The 27,833-nt window shown below is 30.9% G+C and overlaps 1 protein-coding gene across 1 annotated transcript; it reads right to left on the minus strand.

Annotated features, from left to right (window-relative positions):
• Window positions 1-27,720, minus strand: LOC129961022 (uncharacterized). The gene is made up of 9 exons (XM_056074816.1): window positions 24,968-27,720; window positions 22,922-22,966; window positions 18,099-18,206; window positions 17,791-17,970; window positions 10,221-10,349; window positions 8,437-8,611; window positions 4,278-4,366; window positions 4,015-4,176; window positions 1-1,310 (listed from the first exon to the last, which is right to left on the minus strand). The coding sequence occupies exons 1-9, from the start codon at window positions 27,512-27,514 to the stop codon at window positions 1,185-1,187; spliced, it is 3,561 nt and encodes a 1,186-aa protein (XP_055930791.1). The 5' UTR covers window positions 27,515-27,720; the 3' UTR covers window positions 1-1,184.
• Between the last annotated feature and the right edge of the window lie 113 nt (window positions 27,721-27,833).

Here is a 27,833-nt window from a genome sequence, read left to right on the forward strand (position 1 = left end):
TATAATTAAAGCGCAAGTGTTTGAAGGACTGTAAAAGAAAAACTACTTAGAGTATGTTGAAGAAATTTGATATATGTTACATTTGCAACATGGGGAAATGAATTACATAATAAAAAAAATTAGTTCAGCTTTTTGTCATAGGTGGCGCTTTTTAATGACAATATTTTATACATTGTAATTATAAAATTTTTCTTTTTTAAAATATGAAATGCGTAATGTATTACAGTATTTGTTCAAAATGGGATCCTTCAAGTCCTATCAAATGCTGTAGACGCAAAACAGCGTGATCCACAGTAGTACCTAATGTTTCCTGCTGAATTTCTAGGACATGTACAGTAATAGGACTAGTTTTTATCTAGGACTAGTGTTAGGTGTGTCCTTGTAGACGCGATCTTTTAAATATCCCCACAGCCAAAAAATCCCACGGATTCAAATTAGGTGAAAGAGGTGGCAACGCATTTTGGAAACATCTGCTACTATATGATCCTCACTAAAAGTTCGGGGAAGTCGGTGGTATGTAGCACAATGGAGCAGTGTGAGGTGGTGCTCCATCTTACATGAATATTGTTAAATCGAAGCAGTTTCTGTCTTGCAAAGCAGGTATCACATTACTTTCTAAAATTTGAGCGTAACTAGTGCCTGTTACGGTGCAGCAAACTAAAAAGTTGGTGTAAAATTTTCGGAAAAAAAATTGACCAGCAATAAAGGCAGCAGTCATACCACACCAAAATGTAACAAACGTTGCATGCAAGGGTTACCCCATGAGCCCTATATCTTACAGTTATGGGTGTTGACTGGTCCTGATAAAGTAAAATGCGCTTCATCAGTCCACAAAATCTTTCGAATTCATTTTGACATAGTACAGAGCTAAAGCAAAGTTTTAATAATCAACAGCACCATCTATTGCGAAAAAATGAACTAAAATTTTTGATTGTGCAATTCATTTTCCCATTTTCTATTGTGTAATTCATTTCCCCATGTTGTAAATATAACATATACTAAATTTCTTCAACATACTTCAAGTAGCTTTTCTTTTATAATCCTTCAAACACTTGCACTTTAATTATAACCACCAGTACATTCAGATTAAATACCATTATCAGTACAATTATGTACTATGAATACATTGTGCTAAAACCAATTATGAAATCAACAAAATGGAATGTTCGAATATCGAAATAAAGTTACAAATGGGTTGGCAGTACAAAACGCTCACGTTTTTCAGGAGGTATATAGTTTAACATAAGGAACTGAAAAATAGCTTCTTCAGTAGGAGCATAGAGTTTTGGGCAATCAGCAGTTCCTCCAAACTAAAAATAAGAGAAATATTCTTGATTATTTACATTAACTTAAATTTCTACTTTATAAATAAAATAGTTAAGTTAATATTTAAATACATCGAATATGCCAGAATATTCTGTAATCAATTTTTTTTTTAATTTTCTTTTTACAGGAAATGGGCGAGTGCGAAAATCAGTAGTGAACTATGCCTGAAAATATTGGATATCAAGAGACAAGGAAGGATCATTCCTATCTACAATGTTTTCAATTTTTATAACGAACAGATTAAATTTTCAAAAAAATACATGAATTGAAAGCAAATGATATTAATGTAGCTTAACAATATTATATTATATATATATATAATGTCTCTCAATCTAAATTAAATCCTACTTAATTTCCAAATTCTTATCTTAATTTAACCCATATTAACTTAACTCTAAACTGTTCTCTTATATTCTGATCCAATTCTACCATTTTATTTAATTTATGCGCCCCGAACTCTGTAAAAATGCTTAAATCTGCACTTTCACAGACTCCGAGTGGAGTGATAAAAAATTGTCAGGCTAAGCGAATTCTTTAAAAATACACATATGATTCCCTTATCTAAATCGACACGTGTAAAGAAATCCCTGCCGGAATCTCATGGTATATAATCACCGGGGGAAATATTTCTTTCGATCTTTTCTCTCTTGAGTCACGTGCTGTAGATTGACGTGCCTCGTCGTCTCTTGCTTGCACATAATTATGCCACCCGGGATGGAATGAAGCAAAGTTTTTAAAATTACAAAAATGTCCTCTCTTCGGCCATGAAACTGCTTCAAAAATATGTGTTTACATTTAATAGTCAACAGGGTGGTTTTCTGTGCTTAAAAATTTCGAATTATTAAAAGAATTAAAATTAAATCCCCGGGAGGAGAGGCAATTCGACGTTGCATTGCGGCTCGCCAATGTTTTTCGTCTCAGCTAACCAGCCACCCCGTTTCAAGACGCTCAAGTTTATCGATGCCGATGGAATTAATACCCTACTCTATGCCTCCCAGGATGGAATAAACCGAAGTTTAAAATACAAAAGTGTCTTCTCTCTTCGGCCACGAAGCTGTTCCGGAAACATTCTATACATATAATGTAAAGATGATTTTTTGTTAAAACAGAAAGCAGGTTCGAAGATAGAGATGACACTTTGCATTTTTAAGTTCGTTTTATTTCTCCCGGGAGGCAGGCATGATTTATTTACAAGAGGTGCGGACAAAGCACGTCCGCTTACAGCAACAGATTAGGTAAGAGAAGTGAGGGAAGAGAGAGAAATTAACTATCCTTCCTCTTATATACCATATTTTGATAGGGAAAATATGTTTCACAGTGCTAATATACTATTAAGATTCTGATAGGGATTTTTGACGCATGTCAATTCTGATAAGGGAAACACAGGGATCTTTTTAAGAGAATGTGCTTACTGGACATTTTTCTATCCCTTCACGCGGAGCGTGTGAAATGCCGACCTATGCATTTTACAAAGCTTCTCTAGTGTTAATTAAATAGAAAAAGTGGAATTAGATCAGGAAATAAGAAAAAATTTTACATTGAAGTTGATATGGGCTGAATTACGATAAAACTTTGGGAATTGATTAGAATTGAAATTAGTTATATTATATATATATATTATATATATATATATATATAGTGAAAATAATAATGAATAAAAGTGAAACTCAAACTGTTTGCTACAGAAATCCAAATTGCTGAATAGTTTTTTTATTTTGTTTTCAAATACTAGGCATTAATAATATTAATAAAGAAGATTTCATGACAATTAACTGAATAGTTAATCTTTTATTCAATAGAAACCATGTTTCTATATATAGAATAGATTATTTTATCTTTAGTGGTGTTATTCCAGTTGAACCAAACTATAATGGTCATTTTAAATAATTTTATCTTGTGTTAAAGTAGCCATGTCATAACATGTAATTAAATGTATCATTTATTTTTAAAAATTTAATAACTTATGTTGGTTTTTTTTTTTTTTTTTTCCCTTTTGCAATAGCTATATTTGTCATAGGTTGCGAAATGTGAATCGACTCCATTGAACAGCGGTAGCTTTACTATTCTCATTGATGGATCTGCCATAAAAATCAGTTCATATATCTAAATTGTTACGTTCCTCTCTACATTTCGATCTGTCGCTCATACAATTTCTTAGATCTTTACAAATGTCTTGCACAATTATTTTTCTTTGAGAGTAATATCTGAATAAGTAATATCTTCATTTTATACTTCCTCTTCATATACTTGCTGAAACACAATTAAACAAACAACTTCATAGCATTTCAAAAGAGATTCCAACAATTTTCGAATGTTTTACGAATCTACCACATGAACATTTACAGAATTACAAAACTAGTTGCAGTTTATGCGCTTTCATGCAGTTTGATAGATCAAGTCCAAATCTTTATCATTTATATATCGAATACAGGCATATATCAAGTTTATGATCATAATAATTAATCACTTTTTTTGTATCTGACAGCCGCATATATCAACAAATAAAGAAAATTTTTAGCATTAAAATTTCAAATTTAATTTACTACATAAATTTACCATCCAATTCTGATTTATTGTTTATACAAATTCCATCAAATAACATAATTCCAATTAAAAACATATATCCAATTTAAATTCTATTTTGTGACATCGAGGATAATTATAACAAGAAATAATGAAAAAACCTACTTCATTTAGAATCCTCAGCCTCAAAGAATGCCCATCAAGCAACATGTTCCTTTTCAGGGCAAACTGTTGAATAGCTCTATTAAAATAGGAGGAGCCCGTCAAAAACATAAGTGCACAACCATATTCTTCATGGATGCAGACAGTAATTTCAATTCTCCGAAACTATAAAAAGAAAGAAATTTTTAAACTCAGACACAGCCATAGATCTGCCTTTGAACTTACAAAATTAACAGAACAGAAATATTATAATTATTAAAAATCACCTTGTATATACGCCCTAACCTAAATATGCCAGCATACTTAGTTTGGTTTCCAATTTCTTCGTGGCGAATCAGGTCATCAACGACATAACCTACAAAAGTAATAAACCATGCATTAAATTAATAAAATAATGACATCACAATAATGATTTTTTTTGAAAAATCAGACTTAATTAAACTTTTGGTAATACGATATTCCACAAATCTAACTTTTCTGGATATCCAGTATTCACAGAAAGTAAAAAGACGAGCGCTAAAGCGAAAATAATTCGTTACATGCAATTGTCAGTAACTTTGGAACAATGTAAGCAATTAGCTGCTGCTCAGAGTTTAAATTATACTTTGTAACATTTGTTGAAAGTAACAGCATACTTTGTACTATAATTTTATGTATTTTATATTTTTGAGCAATAAACACCTTTGCCATTAAAATATACTATTTTCAAATAAACCTCTACTAATTCGGTAGTCCTCTTTTCTAAGTTCTGCTAGATTACTGAGAGCCTACTGCGCTCTCCCTAAAGAGCATACATAAGTAATACTTAATTTTAAAAATGGTAATAATTAATTTTGCATGTTCAGAAAGAAAATCTATATTGTAAAACAAGCATTTGTAATTACAGGTGCCATTTAAAAAACACTTATCAAGCGTGTTCACTGCTATCAGTAAGATATGATAGAAAAATAAATGTTATAGTCCGTGGTACCACTTTTAATGAAGGAAAAAAATCCAAGAACTTTAAAAATTCAAGAAAATACTCGATTTCCCAGAATTTACATTTTTTAAATATATATTTAAAATTGCATAGATTAGGCATATTAATGCAAATGATAAAGCTAAATCAAATACTTACACTATTAACGTTCGAATGCGGCATTATTTTCTTGTTACTATTTCTAGAAGTTTTAATATAGAATTAGGCTACCTGTTATGCTTACCTTGAAACAAATAAGCAAAACTTATAGTTCAAAGTGGATTTAAAGATTACAATCTAGCGCCTTTCGTGCCCTTATCTTTAATCACTGCCTGTATAGAAGCTGATTTCACACAAACTATTACCAAATGCTCATTTCACAAATGCATTCACACTTTAGATGAAATGTTCATTAAAAAAAATGTTAATCGAACAGAAATTTCTAACCTTAAATAAAAAAGCAGAAGAAATTAAAAAATATAAGAGAGAGATACAAATTTTCACTTTTACTTTTACTTATTTATTTTGCAAATATAAAAAGGAAACAAATAGTATATCATCCAGATATTTTTAAAAATTAGTAGCTGTTAAAATCTCAACTTCTAAAATTAATTGATGCTGGTACGTATTAAAAATATCCATTCTTCTTTGCATCTACAATAAATTTGTTATCAAACTTCTGTGTTCAACTTGAGTGTGTATAGTGTGTTCAGTTCTCACCGTCTTTTACTTCAAATCATTTAGTTCATTTGCAAAACTTTTCGTTTTCTTATTTATTTATTTTATCATTTTAAAATTGTAATTGTTGCTTGCTCATATTTTTGACACAGTTTGAATGGCCATTTTTTATCCTTTTTGTATATAATTTAAGTTCTTTTGTGATTTAAAAATTCTCCGCTCAAGTACGTTTTTCAATTCACCTAAAAACAAATATTTTGCAATATATATTTCTTCCCTACGGATTTAAACCACAATATTTTTAAAACACGAAAATTTTCTTTTAACTATGGCCTGTATATGAAATAGTATTACCAGAATCTTAATTATCTTGCAAAATTACTGGTAGGACTTTTCTTATCAAAGTACTTAGAAGGTAAACTTTTCAATTCGATTCTTAGACACTTCAAGACTCAAATTCTACTGGGTTGCATATCACATCATTCAAAAAATGGATTTATTCTATTAAAATAGAAAGGCTCGTTTTTTTATTCTGGTCATGTGTAATTCATAAAAATAATCATTTGTTATAACAGGAATGATAAATCTGACTATCCTCCTTGCATCTAATCAATTCACATTCTTAGCAAATACATAGTTCAGAGAAGACTTACCAGAACTCTACAAATGAAGGTATATATAAAGTCGACACTTCTGTTTCAATCCTCTTATCTGATTTCCGGGTATGCGCCCCCCAAAGTGCTCACGATTCCCTTTTCTAAGTCAACACATGTTAAAGAAATCCCTTGCGTGTGTGTTTGTGTGTGCGTGTGTGATATCTCTTAATCTAATATAAATTTCAATTTAACCCATATTAACTTCATTCTAAAATAGTCCCTTATTTCCTGCTCCAATTCCACTTTTTCATTTAATTACTTCCCCATGGGCTCTATTCACAACTGCTCACTTCATCATTTTCTCGCGCTCCGAGTGAAGGGATAAAAATCCTTAATGCTTACCACATTCTTTTAAAGAAACAAGTTTCCCTTTCCTAAGACTACATATGTCAAAGAAATCCCTATCAAAATCTCATAATAAAACCACCATATGGAAAAATTTCGGTCTCTTTAGTTCTTACGTCGTGATGTAAACGGACGTCAAGTTTATCATCGCTTCTTATACATAAATGCCTGCTGTAGTGAAATAAATCGAAGTTAAAACTTCAAAGTGTCTTCTATTCAGCTACACAAGTGCTAAAATATGCTTACATTTAAATAGTCGACAGGATAGTTAGCTGCACTAAAAGACTCAAATTATTAAAGAATTATAGGCAAATCCACAGGAGAGCCAAACAAGATGAATTGACGCAACAGCTCGCTAATTTTGCCACTTGAGCAGACATGCTACTCGCGCCTGAGGTTTAAGTTGCTTTTCCCACATTTGAAATGTTAAATTCTTTAGAGCAACATGGACATTTCGTTTTATATTTATTTTTGGCAGCCTTCACCCATTGAGTGTATTCACTTTTGTATGTTGACAGTGAATTGAGTACACATTTTTTTCGGCATATTGTAAAAAAAATACAGCTTTTGCATTAAAATTACATGTAAAAAAATATTTAAATAATTTATTGATAAAAATGTTAAAATAAATATTCTGCAAAGAAGTAACCACGGAACAACAGTACAACAATGAGGTTAAGTTACAGCTAAATACCAACTTTACATACGTATTTCCGGTCAAAACATAAAATTATCCCCGAAAAGAAACTTTTTTTGTTTACTAATGTAAGCAAAAGAAATTTAAAAAAAGTTAAGTCACCCAAAGAAATACTTTTAATCTATGCATACATACATACATACTATATATTATCACAGGAGAAACTTTTTTCAACCTTTGAACTCACTAATGCAAATTAATCAACAACCAGCATCACTTCCTTCTTTATGGTCAGCACTTTTCATTAAAAGATGAGACAAAACAAAGAAAATTTATTCCTATACTAGGGCAAATCTAACCTCCGGAAAATTTTATTTTATCTTCAAAAAGAAAAATGGGCACCTTTGTAAAAAAATAAGCATTTTTAAGGCCCTTGCATAAGGTCCATAAAAAATACGCAGTTTTTAATGACTTTTAATGACGGTACGCGCCCTGTTCTTTGCATAGATGGAATTTCACTTTACCAAATATTATCTGATTTCTTGATGTCATACAAAATTGAATCTGAAAGATTAAAGAAATGGGGCATTTCACAAGAATGTTAGCTTTACCTAATAGATCCCTCCAGAGAATACCTCAAAATATAAATGAGAAGATATTACATAAGTAAGCAGGTTCTCAATTTGAAGGATACAACAATAGTAGTATGGTTTTATGGCCACATCGAGCTGATGATAATAGCCATTTTGTAACTGATTACAGTCCCCATCTTACAATTCACGACCATCCTATTCGAGATTCATTTAGGACTACCTAATATACATAATTGATGCATTAATTCATACATTAACAGCATAAAAAATTTTAATAAATGATCAAACTAAATTTTATAATGGACTCCTTTTAGAGGCTAACAGCATTTAATATTTTGCAATTTTGAAAAAAATGCAGATTTCCTAAAATATAGCAAGAAAATATGAAAATTTGGGTCAAAATATTATAACTGATCAAAGGATTCAAATTAAAAGCAGCTAATTTCTAATTTCAATTAATAACTCTGATTTTCTTATTAAAGTTATTAAAATTCTTAATAATAAAAATGAAAATGTAAAAAACATTTTAATAAAAAAATAATGAAATGAAAATAAAACCTGATTTGTGTAGTTCAGCAACTACATCTGGTAGTATTTTATGATCATTCTTGTAATATCCAACCGGCAATCTTAATAATACAGAAACATGACCACAGAATTTTTTTCTTCTTCTCAAAGAAGAACAAGCATCACCCTGAAGGAAGGGATACTTAGCAAATGCGGCATTCAACACCTAAATTATAAATAAACAAAACATAAAATATACATGTTTACATAAGTAATATTATCCTATTTACATCTTGCTTTCCAATATTATTTAAACTCTACATCAATTACTTCTACATTTAATTAACAGAAGGAAGTTGTATCAATTTAAATAGTAACCAGATAAAAATTTGCTTCATAAAAATAAAATCTTTTTTTACTTATCTATGTTTAAATAAGAACTAAAAATATTAATTGTTAAAAAATGCATATACATATCTTATCTTTCCTCACAATCACTATTTTTTTAAATCATTTATTATAATATGGCATATGACATTGTTTGAATTTCTCATGAAATAAACATCAAAATAAAAAAAATCAGCCATTCTATATCACTTATTTTTAGATTTATAACAAGATATTAAATACAATCCTGCTATGATACGATGCTGCAAAGAAAATAAGAAATCAATGTGACGTATGTAACAGCATAAAAACAGGTCAATGTTTTTCGAAAAATAAAGTGCTTGCAATCTACTTCAAAACAGTACCAAATATTAAGTGCCTGCAATCTATTTCGAAACAATACCGTATATACAGTACATGCAATCTACTCCGAAACATTACCACACATTAAATGAGTAATTTTTCCTTACCAAGTGCTTGGAATATACAATATTTCTAATTAAATGAAATGAAATTAAAATGAAGTTATGAATTGATACCATTAGAACCACATGTTTTAGACATCTTTATTTCTGAAAGTGATAAATTGCTCACTAATGAATAAGAATCAGAGAAATGCAAAAACGCAAACATCATCTACCAGTTAGTAGACATTAGAGAAGCTCAAACTACATGAGTACTTACAATAAATATTAGGCACAACATTATGGGAGATCACTTAACAGTCCATATCGCAAGCCTAAACCTTGAGATGGAAGAATTTATCAAATATTTACAACATAAACTTCAACCAAACCTTAATGAATTATAGATTCAACAGATGCTGCACTTAAAATGTCTCCAGGAAAGAGTATATTCTGTCCCCTTTATCGAAGACTTTCAATCAAAACTTAAAAATGACAATTTGATAAAATTGGTCCCATGGATAAACAGACTTATCCTGAAATAATTTTTTTCTAAGATCACCTAAAAGTTTTAGTCTATGACATTCTTATTGACTAAGATTTTGATCCATGCATTTCTGTAACTGCAAAGATAAAATGGGAATTTTCCAGAATGTAAATGATTTTATCTCTTAACGTCAGGCATGTGTTTCACAGGTTTGAATAGCTTCTGTTATTAACAAAATGCATTTTGTTAATATTTCCACTAAGTACAATTCTTTCATGAGCTCTTTGCATATTTATAAAACCTGACAATGACTTTCCAAATTTACAATAGTTTCTGAATTCTGAGTCATCTTCAAGCATTCAACTCTTAAAAAAGTTCATATATAGTGTAGTGAAATATCCTATACATATTTCACCATGAGAAAACTCTCCTTTGAAAGTTAAAATTTTCCTTGCTATGATATGAATTTAATCATAAAATTTTAAAATTGAAAGAAAAGCATAAAATAAAACGAAGAATGAAAAACTAAGTATTATAGCAAAGAGGCAGAAACTTACTTTCAAATATATCGATCGAGCTTCTTTCCATGGCATTTTGGTATTTAATTCATCATAGTATTTCAACCCTACAAGAAGAGGTGGAGACAAACTTGCTTTTGTCCTAAGATCAGCCAAAGTATCAAATCCCTTCAAAAGCATAAAATAATCAGAATATTGTTATATTTCCTGCAAATCATTTTATTTGCATGTATTTTCCAATTTTCATTATGCTTTCATTTATTAATACCACATTAAAAGGTTGACAATAATATTTCAACTTTATATATTCTACTATTGAAATGAAAAATCAAAATTACATAAATGAAAAAAATAAGTTCATATAATACGCTGACGGAAAATCCCAATCCCAACATCAAGAAATACTTAAGTTAGATAAACAAAATTTGGTAGGCGGGTTTACACATCTGAAAGATGACATCGATTCAAATTTCGCGCATCGCGCATAAGTGGGGCACTGGTGGCGCCACTCAGAACTTGTCAATCATGTTTGCTTTAAATGCGTGCTGTAAAGTTCGGGAGCGTTATTTATCTTTGAAATTTGACGTACCGAATTGATGTTAGCCAAGAACGCCTTTAAGAAGACGAAGAAGCCATTATCAACAGCTCACCGTGTTTAAACGAGGTCGTGTAATAGGACTACAAGAAGGTGGATTTTCTTTCCGTGATATTGCAGAAAGACTTCGCTGGAATGTATCCACTGTGCATGATTGTTGGGAGCAGCGGTCAATGGATGGTACTGCTTCGAAAAGACCGGGTTCCGGGCGGCCATATGGCACTACTGAAAGGGAAGACCACCGTATTCGGCGTACGGCTGTGGCGCATCGTGCTCCGTCTGCGACAGAAATTCGAGCTGTAGTTGGTACCACAGTGACACAACGAACTGTTAGAAATCGGTTACTTCAAGGACAGCACCGAGCCAGGCGTCCTGTAGCGTGCATTCCACTGACTCCAAGCCATTGCCGTTTGCGACGCAAGTGGTGTCAAGCCAGAGGACGGAGTGGAGATCTGTTGCGTTTTCTGATGAAAGCAGGTTCTGCCTTGGCGCCAGTGATGGCCGTATGTTGGTCAGAAGGAGGCAAGGGGAACGCCTGCAACCAATCTGTGTATGGCCTAGACACACTGGACTACACCTGGAGACATGGTCTGGGGAGCAATTTCTTATGACAGCTGGAGCACTCTCGTGGTTAACCCAAACACACTGACTGTAAATTTGTATGTCAGTCTGGTAATTCAACCTGCAGTGCTACCATTCATGAGCAGCATTCAAGGAGGAGTTTTCCAAAAGGATAACGCTCACCCTCATACGCTGTTTGTAATGCAACGTGCTCTACAGAGTTACCTTGACCTGTAAGATCACCAGATCTGTTTCCAATTGAGCCCGTATGGGATGTCATTGCCATCCACAGCCAGCACTAACCGTCCCAGTATTAACAGAACAAGTACACCAAGCATACAATTCCATACCACAAAGTGACATTCGGCACCTGTATGACACAATGCATGAACTTTTGCAGGCTAGCATTCAAAATTCTGGAGGATATACCGGTTATTAATGTAACAACATTTCACATTTGAAATGTATTTTCTTGAGCTTAAATTAACCTGTGATCTTGAAAATTTAATCAATTAAACCCGTTAACTAGACAAATGCATTGTCCAAATTTCATTACTCTACAATAATTTTTTCTTGGTGTTGGGATTTGTTTTTCCGTCAGTGTATAATTTGTTCCATTGCAGTTTAATTCCTATAAGCAAACTTTTTTTTTTTTTTTTTTTGCATTCAATAAAAATGGTAATTTTAGTGCAAAAAAAAATATTAACAATTCAGATGCATATGTTAAAAATTTATCAGGAATAATAAGCGTTAATGCATAAACGCTACATGTCACTGGTCTTCAGAGACTATAATAGCTTAAAATTCTGTCTCTCCCAATAGAAATGCTCATATTCTGATAACGATATGAATCAATAACATAAATTAAAATTTATATCTTTCTCGCTACACCTTTGTTGCATTTATAATAAATTGTTAAAAAATGAAGAAACTACAAGAAAAAAATGAATAATCATTTAGTATGTTTGCAGTAAATCATTAATAAAACTAGTATTTTATTTGAAAACAGATTTATTATAAAATGATTTGTTTAGTTTCAAAACAAATCATTTTATAATAAATCTCCTCTTCTCCACAGACAATCTATCACAATCTCCTCTTCTAAAAATTACTTTTGTTACTTGGTATATTTGAAAATTAAGCAAACATATGTGCATATAGACAAAATTAAAATTTTTGCTAAAGAATTAATCAATAAGCATAGCATGAATGCTGAAAATATACTTTAAAAATTCATGCCATAATCCGTACTATAAATGTATAAAATATTATTTCCATTTTTTACCCGATCATAAGTATTTATCGTAACTCAAAGGCATAAAATATTACATTTAAAATCAACGATTCAGGAAATTGTTCATTTTGAAAAGAATACCGAGTCCACTTTTCCAATGCAAATCAAACTGCTTTCCTACAATTATAAGAGTGGCATAGTATCCTATACCTCCAAAGTAAAGATTAATATATATATATATATATATATATATATATATATATATATATATATATATATATATGTAAGCATATAATTTTCTAATCAGAAGGCAATTTCGAAGACATTGAAGAGACTTTCGGTTTTTTGACGTCGTTTTATTTTATCCATGAAAGGCACACATTATGTACAAGCAGGAGCGACGAACACACACACACAACACCGAGCGACACAGAGCGAAAAAATGAAAAAACTGATGAACATTTTATACCTGGTCTTATATAACATGAGATTTCTGACACGTGTCGTTATTGATTGGAATTTCTCACACGTGTCGACCTTGACAAGAGAAACAGAGGGATCCTTTAGAAGAATCTGTTTACATCAGCGATTTTCTATCCCTTCACTCAGCATGTGGGAACCGCTGACGCAATCATTTTTACAAAGCTTCAGTTGAATTAATTAGAAAGAAAAAGTGGAATAGGATCAGGAAATAAGAGAATATTTTAGAATGACTTTGACATGGGCTGAATTAGGCTAAAAATTAGGAAATTAATTAGGATTAAATTAAATTTTAAAATATCATTACATATATATATACAGTAAAACCTCAATAAGTCGTCACCCGGCTAAGATGTCGTTTTTCTTTGGTCCCGACAAAGTCTCATACAAAATAACGTAATAAAATAGTCATCCTTTACCTGTTGCCAAATTTTAATTCTACTCCGAAAAATTCATCACCCTCAGAAATGGCCAAAAACATCTTCTCCATTTTGCATGTCATCGTATTGCCTTTTTAGCCCCGACTCTTCCCTTTAAGAAAGCCAAGGCGTTACGGGGAATTTTACACCATGCTTCTCACTTCAGCAAAACACCTGTAGGTCCCTAGATTTGTTAAGCATTCATTTCCATACAACACCTATTGGGGGTTTTGGGTTCTTGGAATTTCTCTATGCGCGTGAACCATACTTCTCGATGCTAATCATTCAAAGCACACTTCTCGTTGTGTATACTCTGTGGAGCGAGTGTACACGTTGTTCTTGTCCTCTCCTGAGTGTGACTTCATTTCACAGCCAGTAAGCCTCGCCATAAGGGCTATTTTTTTCTCTTTCAATTTCGTTGTTCGATTACACTTTTTATATGCAAGGGAAACGAAAACTTATTATCTTTTAAAGAGAGAAAAAACATTTAATTGCACTTTTTGAAAATCAAATGTTTAGAAAACAGCGTTTGCCAAAAAACACCATATTCCTAGAACTACACAGAACAATATTCTTTCATAGAAACAAGTCATTGAAAAAGCTGACTGCAAAGACGAACAAAAAAAAAAGAGAGAGAGAGAGAGAGAAAATGAGGAAATTGAAATTTGACAAGACCAAGGAGGTTTTAATTCGATGGCTAAAACATGCCAGAAAGAAAAATACGCCAGTTTTTGCCGTGATTTTCACCGAAAAAGCAATGGAAATTGCTTAAGAGTTGAGCATTAAAAGATTTCGGTGGCAATAATGGTTGGCTGAAACGCTTTAAAGATAAAACACTTCTTTTAAAACCCTTTGCGGAGAAACAGCAGCTGGTAATGGTGATGCTGCAAAAGACTGGAAGAACAGTGTTTTCAAGGACAATTTATCTAGGTTTGAAGACTCAAATGTTTTTAAACTTGACGAAACTGGCTTATTTTACCATCTTTTGCCGGATAAAACTGTCATTGAAGGGTGAAAAGTGCACTTCTGGAAAAGCAAGCAAATGACGTCTAACATTTCTGCTTGGAACTAATACGAGTGGAAATGAAAAACTTCAAAACTTCTTCAGCCTTTAGATCAAGAGATAATTCGTGACTTTAAACGAAAGTATTTTTTTTAAAAAAAATGCTTGCAAAAGATCTGATAAAAGCATTAAATAAGAATGAAAAGTTAAAAGTTTCGGTTTTAGATGCAATTAATTAAACACAGTAAATGTTGAGTTCCTTTTTATCACAAACTGTTTCGAATTGTTTCCGACTTTCAGGTTTCATACTAAACAAAAGATCAGAAGAAATCCTCAGCGAAAATATCATCGACACAGAATCATTAGAGACTTTTCTGTAAATCACAAATGAAACAGGGTGTAGCGTCAATGACGTTAAAGTGTTTGTCAACACTCATAAAGACATTGCAATCTGCTCACAAACAGCCGTAAAAGTTTTGACATCTGAATTTTTGGAATAAAAACAAAGCAGTTCAAGTGAGGATAGTGATATCGAAAATATGGATCAAATCTCACGCCCCCCCCCCCCCTCTAAAAAAACAATCGAAGCCCTAGAGAAAGTTCGACAGTACTTAACCTACATTCAAGGTACAACAGATGTAGAATTTAAAGTCTTCAATATATTAGAAAAGAAAGGTATTTCAGCAAATTCATTAATCAACATTATTGGATTAGTTTAATATAACAAAGTAATTAAACTAAAATATGGTAACAATAAAAAGTTTTCTTTTCAATTTTCCGCTCATTCAATTACATGTGTTGAATTCTGAGTATCTTGTTTTAATCACCGAATCTTACAGCAATTCATGAAAATAATTCAGTTCCCCCCCCCCCAAAAAAAAAACATTCTCACTCCGCCTAAATCGTCAAAACTGCTTGGTTTTTTGAATGACGACTTAATAAGGTTTTACAGTACATTATATTATATATATAAAGAGACAGAGAGAGATAATTCTAAAAACAAAATAAAAATATTACAAATTACTTAATAAACTACGTTTACATAAAATAATTCTATATAATTCCAATCACTTTTTAACTTATTTTCAATATAAAACATGTAAAGCAAGTTGGAGTAAGAAATAACCAAAATTAAATTATGGTCTATGGTAGTTACTGAATATTTCAGCACTAAGCATTTAGTTTTAATCTCAATTCAATGATTTGTATACTTATGAATCATACATTATAATATTCTTACAAAATCATTTTAATACTTAGTAAGCAATACTCATACAATATGGTAGAGGGGGGGGAGGGAATTCAATTCCTGAATTCTAACAGGGCTCAAAATTAGCAACTCTGTAAGCTAATTGATAAGGAAAATATTTTTAAAAATTATATCTTGAATCTGTTGAGCTGTAAAAATGTTTCCCTTTCTAATATGCATTCTGTGCAGAGCGTCATTATTTTTCTCATCAGTTTGCCAATAGAATCTTCAGTTTGCATAAAGGGCCAAGAGTTTGAAAAAATAAAAAGTCTTCCCCAGACAAAATTTACTTTTACATTAAAATTATATATGCTATGGCATTTTTGCTTTCTAATAGCATCAAAAAACTTCATTTTAGTTGCCAAATAAATTTTAAAATCCTGTGTCATATTTTGAATCCACACATTAAGGCTAAGATTTTCGAAATTTCATGAAAAACCACGGTTTTCCATTATACAAATATTTGCAGTATTTTATTCAACAGAATATAAGACAAGAAATTAACAGGTTTATCAAAATAAAGCATCAAATAAAAAATAGCAGTTAGAATAAGTGAAATAAATGGCGTCCAGGGTATCATATAATTGTTTTCGGCCTTAGTCACCATAGCAGCCATTCAGGTGTAAACTGCATTCAGGGCATGGTATTATTTTTTCGTCCTTTCATTATAATTTTATTTAAAAAGTGACATATGCGTTATCATATTGTCTCCATGGCATCAAACAAGATTGGTGCCCAGGGCATCTATAACCTACTTGCTTTTTGATCGCTACACCTCTCATTAGAATATATCGAAGAATTAAGATGGAAGGGCACAACAGCATAATTCATTAAAATTCCGTGTTAACACAAATAGAAAAAAATACACTTGAGAAGAATTTACCTGTACAATTATATTGAACAATAAAAGCTTACAATCCAGCAGTTATATTACTTAACTTTAAAATACTAACAAATTCTAAAAAAGAAAAAATATATAATGAACAACTTTTTACATTCCAGCACATTAAAAAAAACTGCATTCCCCAAAAAAGGCCCCTTTTTTTTTTGTTTGTTTTAATCTTTTCAGCAACAAAAACCAAGAATTTTTTTTAATGCATACAAGAGAATTCATCTATTAAAAAAATGCTATATTGTTCTAGGGTCATCAGCATATTCTCTTTCATAATGTAAATAAATTTGCAATTCTAGTAATTTTCATCTAAAAAAATTCAGAAATCTACCACTGATATACAAAGCATTCAAAAGCTCAGAGCTTTTAACAATACAATTATATTACATGTTAAAAAGCACTGAAACTTATTTTAACTGAAAGATTAATTTTAATCAAAGTACTTTTATGACTTTTATATGTTAGAGAATTGTGCTATGAAACCTATTTTATCTAAATTCCTAAGCTTTATATATTTTAACAAATGAATACACGATTTCGATTTGCACTGAAGAAATTCGGCCTATACACATGCATATTTCATAAATAAATCATTTCTACTTCTTAAGAGCAAAATTGTACTGATAAAACGGGGTGGGGGTGGAAACCTCTTTAAATTTTTGAGCCAATTTGAAAATATAAAGAACTATGATAAAGAGAAAATGATACACAGATTTAGAAAATAATATGCTGAGAGATATATTTGGGCAATGGAAACAGCATCAAGTAGGAAAATGCATGGCCCTTTCAAATGGAAATCATAATTAAAAATTTGTACAAGAAAATTTCTTCCTGGTGTTTTTTTTTTTTTTTTTTTTTTATTTGAAGTAAAATAGTGAAATAACTATTTGTTGAAATTATTATTAAATAATGAATAACTATTATTGGTATACATATGAAAAATATTAAAAGCATTCATGAATATCAGCAAAATGTTTATGTAAATTTCCACAGAAGTGAACTGAAACGTATTTAATAAATAATTTTAAAATGAAATAAAAGAGACTGAATTTATAAGTCTGAAAGACAAAATTAATTTCTAATCAGGAATTTAAATAAATTTTATGTGACTCACACTTTATATAAAATACTTTTTAAAAGACAACAAAAAAGTGGGGAAAATGTAAAAAGACTCACTTCTCTGTAGAGTTCACGAGCCTTACGTGGTCCAATACCCCATGCTCTGCTAAAAGCTTTTCTGGTTTCTTCAGACGGTCTGTTGCAAATTTCATCAATTTCTTCTAAGTGACCAGTTTCAGAAATTTGCAATACTTTCTTAGCAATCTTTTTGCTTATGCAACTTAAGAACCGTATTCCCTATCATGTAAAAATAACACTCAATAAGATATAAAAATCTGTCATTTTCTTAAAATAATAGGAAAGAGCAGCCATAAGATTTTAAAGTGATATAAGCCACTAGATTTTAAAATGTAATAAATACAAACCTCTAAGGATTCAATTTTTTTGGTATGTGTTGTCAATGCAAGAATAGCTTTCTCATACACATCCATTCTCCATTTTTCCCCAGATCTTTTGAAACTTTCATACAATAGCTAAGTGTATATATATACATAAAAAAAAAACAATTAGAAAAAGCAGTCTAATAATTTTTTTTTTCAAAATAAAATAAACTATACTGCTATTCGAAACATTTGCAAGTTTAGAAAATGTAAATGATACAACATTTCAAGTGTGCTTATTGTTTTGGTGCAGCATAGCCAGTTTTGGCTTTTGCGCCATAAAAATCCAATATCCATCCATCTATCCATCAAATGTGCTTACTAAATGTGTCATGAAAGAGCTGAAGATTTTATTTATGATGTAAATTTACCTTCAGAAATATTTTTATTGTTTTTTCCTATTATATATAAAAACCTATCCATATATAAAGTACAAAATATATGCCAGTGTCTAATAAATCACTGAAAAATTTATATCAAAGTGATGCTTGAAGAGATTTTGAAAACAAATCATTTGAACCAGAATTTATTTATATAATAATATCTGTTCCAAATTATATCTCAATTATTTTACTATTTAAGGCATAATAAAATCCATTTTTTTAAAAATCATCTATAACTTGCCACAACCTTTCCTCAATGAAATAATCATGTAATTTTTGAAGTTTTCTCCAATTAATAAATTTATAAAAAACAATTTATAAAAACACATTTAGTGTATTGAATGATTTTTTTAAATTTCATCATTTCTAACTTCTTTATTATTGGATTGATTATAATGGTATATTGAAATCAATTTTTGACTAAATTGCATATATTTTTCCATGGAATCAAAATAAAGTAGACATTGCTTAAATTGACAGTGGTTTATGTTATTATTAGCTTTATTATTAAAATAATCTGGTTCTGAAATGCCATACTCAAATATGCATAAAACTATTCATTTGATGAGATCACTATATTATTTAATGTTATAAGATTTCAAGACATGTATTGACCCATCCTTCATTTTCAACCAGCATTAACAATAAACATTCATGGAATTTCTTGCTCCATTTGTAAGAAAACATTTGGGAGTTATTTCCCCCATGGAAAGAGGTTCACATTCTTTTGTATGGATTAGATTTGTCTAAATGAGTTTAAATGGATAGTGACACTGCCAAGTTTAGTTTGATGAACCATGCCACTCTTGCATGTGGCTGAATTATAAAACAAAAATGGATACAAAAAAAGCTGAGTGTTAAAGACAAAACTGAAATTCCAAATATATATGAAAATTTGTCAAAAATGAATATTGCAATGCTGCAGTGCAGATTTAATTTTCCTGCCTTTTCTTTGTAAAATATAAAAAAATTAGGAGTTCTTGTTTTATGTCAGCAAAACCAAGCATTAATTGATGATTCTGATGGGATTAATATGTAAAAGAAAATGCAAAAAATACTGAAATGGATCAAGCATTTAGTAGCTTAACCCTCTGCACTCGAATGGTGCCTCTCCAGCATCATTCAAGATTGTGCATAATTTTGATGCTTCATTTATTTTTCAATTTTGATTGTTAAAAATACCTACAGAATTTTAAAAAGAAGTAGTTAATTTTTCAGGGAAATTCAACTTAAAACAATTATAAATATATATTTATTTTTTAGTGCAAAAAACAAGCCCTTGTATTAAGTGAATAATTATGCATCAAATTACTTTTCCGAGTACAAAGGGTTAAAAATATGCATGCAACATCGCTGAACAAATTTTTAAAAATACAAGGAAAAACAATATATAAACAAACTGCGAAGGAATAATTGAAGATTTGTAAAAATTAAGAAACCTTTTTACTGTTGCTTTTGAAATACATTATAGACAGCCCTGAGGTAAATGTTTGCCTTGTTTTCCTTGATGTAACTAAAGTATAGTTCATTTTATTCAATTTTATTGTTATCTATTGGTTAATACATTAAAAATTCTTTTAAATTCTTCTAATTACACTATATTTAGTAGAATAATGAATAAACTAGCAAGTGAATAAGTTATCGCATTTTTTTTTATCTTTCGGCTAAGTGTGTGTGTGTGTGTGTGTGTGTGTGTGTGTGTGTGTGTGTGTGTGTGTGTGTGTGTGTGTGTGTGTGTGTGTGTGTGTGTGTGTGTGTGTGTGTGTGTGTGTGTGTGTGTGTGTGTGTGTGTGTGTGTGTGTGTGTGTTTTAGCTATTTTTGCTCGATATTTTGTAGGAAGCATCATTAAGGAAGAATTAATTGCAATTACAATTGTTGCTAACAACTACTAGGGCGCAGATATTTGTAAGGATGTTAAAAGATCGCAAGCTGAGAAAGAAATTGATTTAAAAGAATTGTTCCTGTAACAACTGATGGTGCTCCAAATATGATGGGCAAAAAAAAAAAAAAAAAAAAAAAGTGGTTTCATTAGTTTATTTCAAACAGACTAAGGACATTCAATTCTGGAATATCACTGCATTATTCAGAGCCTGACTAAGGCAGGGACATACCCCCAAATCGAATAGAAAGTTTATTTTACGTTTCCGTTTTTTAATGAACTTTTTTTTTAATCAAGCCCCTAAAGAAGTTTTGCCCCTGGCCCCAATTAGCCTAAGTCGGGCCCTGGCATTATTCACTGACAAGTCTTGTGTGCTAAGAGTGGTTTAACATCTTTTAATAATGTAATGGCGTTAGTCACAAAAATAGTCAACCTCATATCGTTGCAGGCTTTAAATAAACGAAAGTTTGATGCTTTGTTGGATGAAGTCAACTCGGTATATAATGGCTTACTAATGTATAATAATGTTCGCTGGTTGAGCCGTGAGAACGTACTTCAAAGGTTTGTTGACTGCTTAGAAGAAATCAGACTGTTTCTTCAAAATGAGGGAGAAATTGAACAATACCTACAGTTGTTGGATATTATGTGGCTTTCAAAATTGATGTTTTTTACAGACACGTGCCAACATTTCAATAAATTGAACGTAAAACTCAAGGCACAAATAAAAAAATTGTCACCACGATGGATCTCATTCGCACTTGAAAAAAAATATCAAACATATCAATATTATATATCAAATTTAGATGTATATGAGAAACCAGACGCAGAAAAAGTTATTGGAGAATTTATTTCCATAATTGATTCTTAGTCAAGGAATTTAAAGTGAGATTTTCTCAGTTCAGAGGAATATCGGAAGTGTATTATGTACCCCGATGTAATTTCATTTGATAAACAGAATTTGTCCCAATTAGATTGGCTGGAAATTGAAGAATTTGAAATGCAACTGATTAATTTCCAGTCCAGTTCAATATAGATTTAAAAATTTATTGAAAGAGGAGAAACGTTGGAATAGATTGAGACAGAAAGATTAACAAGTAATATAAGTAAAAACGACAGTAACGAAATTTTGGAAACATGGAATTCGATTTCAGACACATTTAACTGTGTGAAGAAGCTGGCTCATGCTATTTTAACCATACTTCATCTACTTATGCTTGCGAGTCATTATTTACAGAGATGAATAACATTAGACTCGCTTAGAAACCGTTTGGCAGATGACCCCCCAATTCAGCATGCATTCTTCTAAAAGTAACACTTTAAAATCCTAATATAAGATATTTGTCATCTAATCAGTAACAACAGAAGTCGCGCTAATGTTACTTTAATTTGAATTACACATAACTAAAACATTTACTACTATACAGTGCAAAATGTATTTTTTCGTAGTAAAGAAAGAGTATTGAGTTGTTAGTATTTAATTTTATTATTTTCCCAATAATCAAGTCAAAATTATTTGACGGCACGTCTATATCTCATTAAACATTTCTTTAGAAAAAATGGCACGTTGATCCATAAAGGTTCGCCACCCCTGATATAGACTATATGAAGAAAATTAGGAAACAAAAAACTTCCGTGCAATATTATCAGCTAATCATTTACAACTCAAATATTCAATAAATTCTGTCTCCTTAACATTCAATCACATGAAAAACTTTAAATATAAGCACAAACAAAATGTAAAACTGATTAGATTTTTTTTTTTTTTTTTTGATGCTGACATGAAGACTTATCATTGTAAATGAAATCCTAGCTTTGCCAGATTTGTAGTAAGAATTTGTTATAAAACTTAGCTTGATCAAAAAGTCATTGCTGAAATTCATTGTCTAATTTAATTTAATATCTAATCAAAATACAGTCCACTATATGGAATTTGAAGTTTTCATGATAAGAACAATAAAAAATTTAATTATTAAAAATGTTAACTGAATGAATTATAGATATAAAGATGGCATATGCTTGATATACTCTGGTCAAATATTTAATATAATTTTAACTTTATATTATATTATATATAAGGCAGATTTGGTATTAGAATAAATTTGATAACTTTACATCAAGAATTACCCAAAATCACTGAAAGAGGAAAATGAAAAACTCATGCTAGCAGTAAGTATCCAGGATAAAAGAGGAGATTCCTGCCTTCATAAAATGTTATATTGAGTCAAAATTGCTCTTCAAGATTAAAAAAGATTTGGAATAAAGATTGAACCATGAGAGTTGTTTCAGATAGTGATAACAAAAAAGGAACTTAAAGCCAATTTAACTTAAATATTGAACACCTTAGCAAGAAGAAAGATTGCACAAATTACCTTTCAAGAATTACATACAGAGATAATTTTAATTTGAAATTATCTATTAATGAATTTGTATAACATACTTTTAAAATTTTTATTTAAACAGCATAATTAACAAGTATTTATAAATCCTAACATCAAAAATAAATAAATTAGAGAATTTTTAAAATACAGAATTTTGATATTATTACCTGGAGCTTTTTAATTATTTCACGATTTGGATTATAAACAGCACCCTATGAGGAAACAAAAAAAATGAATACAATATTTTATAATCGACATACATAAAAATCTGTAAAGCATAATAATGGCTTTAATACTAATTTACAGATATAAGCAAGAGAGAGGGAGGGAACTGCTTTTCAACTAAGAACACATTTAGATTAATACAAATTGCACAAAGCAGAAAAAGTTAAAAGAAAAAATATCATTATTATCCTTTGAGCACTTCAATTATTATACAGGCTAAAAGAATTCATAAAACTATATTTATTAGTACAGTAGATCTTTCACATACATATTCATCATCATTCCCATTTTTTAATACATATATCTCTATGCCATTCTGGATATAAGTATTGAATGTATGTTTTCTGTAACTTAAGAGAGCGCCTAACAAATTAGTTTGGCTGAAGACTTACAATATAAATCTCTCGACAAGATATTTGATAAAAGTGTAGATTAAATAAACTAATTATGCACCTGTAAGGTGCAAATGGGTACTGCAAGGTAAATAAACATTTCATCCACACTTTTTCAGTTTGCAGAATTTAATGCCTTACTGTGTGGATATTTAATATTTTACCGAATAAATAAGGAATTTCAGGCATTAGATCAACGTAGCATTTTGTTACTTATAAGACAAACTATATAGATCAGAGCAGATTTAGGTATCTTTTGAACCTAGATAGTATAAGTTATAAGGCTCCTCTTTTAGAGAAATTATCAAATTAGTTTCACACTTCAATGTATTTTTAACATGTTTACATTTTATGTTTCATTAACTTTTATATTTTATTAATTCTATAAAAAATGTGTTTTACTTAGCTATTACGATTCTAAACTGCCAGGCATCCACATCTGTATACAATATTATCAAAGTAGACATTCTTTGTTTATCAATATCCTAATAGCTAAGTGAACATAATGAAATATAAGAACCTGAGAAATTATAGTTCATAAAGTGTTAATATTATCCTATGTTTTAAAATTCATAGAATTTGTATTTTTTACAAACATTTATTTGGTAACTAAAAAAATAAAAGTACTTTAACTGATCTGTTTGCCAGAACCCTCTCAGCCAAGAGGTCCTATGCAGCTGCCTAGTCGAAAATTTCCCACAGACATAGATAAAAATGCATATGAAAAGAATAGCCAACTTAAAAAATATGCAAGCACATAACTTATCACAAAACTAATCAAGAATAAAAATATTAAAATAATCACAAAATATTATTCTTATCTTTAATAACTATAAATCCATGCAAAATTTTAATTTCTAAATTTTCTAATTCTACAAAATTTCTAAATAAACATATTAATTTAACAGCAAACAAATATTAATCATTGATCAGTTTAGTTCTGTAAATTTACTTCAGAAAAATATTCTTAATATACCAAAAGTATTCATAAGATTCTTTGAGGGAAGAAGCACAATAAATGGAAATAATCAAGAACATAGGAAGTTTCAGTTGATAAACCAATAAGACAGACAAAAAAAAAACAACTGAAAGCCAGTCAATTATCTTCAATATAAACAAATCCACAAAGAATGATAGCAATTAATGCTTATATATATTAAATAAAAGTGCTCTCATGTAATTTAATGACTTATATTTCATACAGTTGTATATCATTTAGTATGTTTGCTGCAAAGAGAAGCGCCACAAAAACTACATGCCGAGAGTCAATGATTCTACTTCTGAGAACCTTGAAGTAAATAGCAATTATGTAATATTCACAAAAAAGAGCACTAATATTTTCTCTAATATTAAAGTTTCAATTTACAAAAAGAATTTTCTTCTTTTTTCCTTCTTATGCCAAAATTTAAAAAACCTCACGATTCTCACTGAAAAGAGCTTTCAATCAAGGGAAATAAATCACCAACCAGAATGGACAAATATCAGCAGGGGATGACTTATACCTTACATCTTTATAAGAGAGCAAAAATCTTTGTTTTCCTAAAGAGCTAAATATGCATAAGTAAAAAGGAACAAATTACATACATAATTACTTACAGATAAAAGACTAGAAGGTCCTCTGTTGTTTGAATTGCGAGAGTGCAATGATGATCTTGGAATTGGGAAAGGAAAAAAGATATCAGGTCCAGTTATATCAGGTCTCTTACATGAACGCTTCTCATGTACAATCTCCGATTCAGGAATTTTATATGAAGCATCTGAAATATTAGCAGCTTCACACTCTAATGAATCTAAGTTGGATGGAAGATCAGCTGTGATGTACTCTACTGACTCTTGTTTTGTTTGATCATTTGAATAATTCTCAAGATTAATATCAACTGCCATATATTCTGCTGGTTCCCGTTTTGTTTGATCATCCGCAAAATATTCACAACAGATATCAGCTGTTATATACTCTACTGACTTCAGTTTCCTTTGTTCAGCGAAAAAATTTTGATGTGCTGCTGAAAATTCAAATGCTGTGGAGCAAAACAGTTGTACGGGATAAGCTGAAACATTAGAATTTATGGGTAATTGTGGTACAGGTAACTCGGAAACAGCAGATTCTACTTCAACTAATTCTGTACATGTATTTTCTTGTGAAGTATTCTTTGATGGTTCACTTTTTGCAAGTTTTTCAATGTTATTCTCCTTTTGAGTTTCATCTTCTAAAGTAATCGTATTCTCAACCTTTGATACATCCACAGGAATCTTAACTACATCATGTACATTGGGCATTTCAGAAAATTGTGTAAAATTTTCACTTAAACTTTCAAATTTAACTTTTTTAATTTTTGAATCAGTTTCTGCTTTAACAACATCCTCAACTACTCTTAATAAGACATCAGACACTAATTCAGCATAAATATTTTCATTTTTTAAAGTTTCTTCTGTAGAATCAACATTTTCCATTGCATTTTTGGAAATTTCTACAACTGATTCATTAATAATTTTTTCATTGACAGCGACTTCACATACAGACTCAACAATCATTGTTACAACTTGAGAAACTTCATTCACAGATTCTGCATCAAATTGTTCATCAAGAGAAAAAACAGTAATAGACTTTTTACTTTTATCTTCAGAAGCCTCAATGCTAGATTCTGTGTTTGGTTTTTCAAAAGGAATGACATTTACAAATTTATGAACAGATGCATAGTTATCAGACTGATTTCCAAAATTTTTGTCATCATATAATGTACCCTCGGTTTCTTTTGCTACTTTGAACTTCTTATCCATACCATTTGTCTCTGTTCTATTTAAGTCCACATAAGAATAATTGTTGTTGATTATTTTATCATTCTCAACATTCTTGCCAGATGGCTGCGAAAAATCTCCATTTAAATCAACAATGACAGCACGTCCACCAGGCTCACGTAAATGTTCCGGTATTCGTCTTACTCGAACTCGACTCAGTCGAGCAGCAAGAGTATCAGGACGTGAAGATGGAAATGTATCCTCCAGTTTCCGTTTTTTGCAGTTTGGTGCAGGCTCAGTAGCACAAGAGTTTGGGGTACAGGAATTTACAATACCAGGTGTATTTGGTGGTCCAGAATTTAAAATACCAGATACATCCGATGGTCCAGAATTTAAAATACCAGATGCATCCGATGTTCCAGAATTTAAAATACCAGATGCATCCGATGTTCCAGAATTTAAAATACCAGATGCATCCGATGGCCCAGAATTTACAATACCAGATGCATCCGATGGCCCAGAATTTACAATACCAGATGCATCCAATGGTCCAGAATTTACAATACCAGACATATCCAACGAATTTACAATACCAGATGTATTTGATGGTTCAGAATTTACAATACCAGACACATCCAACGAATTTACAATACCAGATGTATTTGATGGTCCAGAATTTATTATACCAGATGCATCTGGCACAGTATTCACAATACCAGATGCATCCGATGGTTCAGAATTTACAATACCAGGTGCATTTAATGCTTCAGAATTTGCAGCATCATACGATTCAGGGTTTCCTATAAAAATTATCCACTCATCATCACATGATGTTTCTTCATCATATTTTCCATCATCATATGTGGAAGCTTCTTCACGAGCAGCTTCTAAATATGGCAATTCAACATCAGCATCTTCACTAATAAAGATAGCAGATGATGATGAAGTATCAGAAAAAACACACTCATTATCAACTGTACCAACAACAGCAGTGCTTGTAGATGCAGCACACCGATGACTAGTTTCAAATCTTGGTCGGCGTATCTCATAATCCACTGGATTTAAACACCGACCTGCTCTAACACTAGCACTCAACCAACTGACTATCAATACATTTACGTTCGGGGAAAGTGTTATTTCCCCTAAAGAACGCCAAAATTTTCCACTCGAAACATCCTCATCCACTAAAATATGTGTTGTTTCATCATCAAGCACTAAAGTATAAGAGCCACCATATTTCACGATTAATTCATGGAGAACTTTTCGCCTGGAGCCGTTAATAAAATACGGATGGATGTAAAATCTACTATTTTCAAATATTTGAGGACGGCGATGCAACTCAGGCTTCAGTTTCCTGGCCATCACTCGGCGTCTTTTAGTGCGATTTCTGTTGGTATACCTAAACATATTTCACAGAATTTGAAAAAAAGCCGGTGGTTTCAAATAATTAATCTACGATCGCGAGAAAATCAAATTCCCTCGTTCAGAAGTAACCGATCTTCTTTCAAAACAAAGATACTTTCAATCGAGAAAATATAAAATTACACTCCGACCATAGAAAGCAGTAATAGTGAGCATAGCTCACTAACCAACTGCACTACTGGGGTCCTCTACAGATGACGCTTTTCTCCGAACTATAAATAAACACAACTGACAGTTAAAAAACATCTGGCAGTCGAAACCAAAACTGCTGGATGTTGATTTTGCAATACGACGGATTGTACAG

Source organism: Argiope bruennichi, chromosome X2 (assembly GCF_947563725.1).
Source record: "Argiope bruennichi chromosome X2, qqArgBrue1.1, whole genome shotgun sequence".
Classification (NCBI taxonomy): Eukaryota; Metazoa; Arthropoda; class Arachnida; order Araneae; family Araneidae; genus Argiope; species Argiope bruennichi.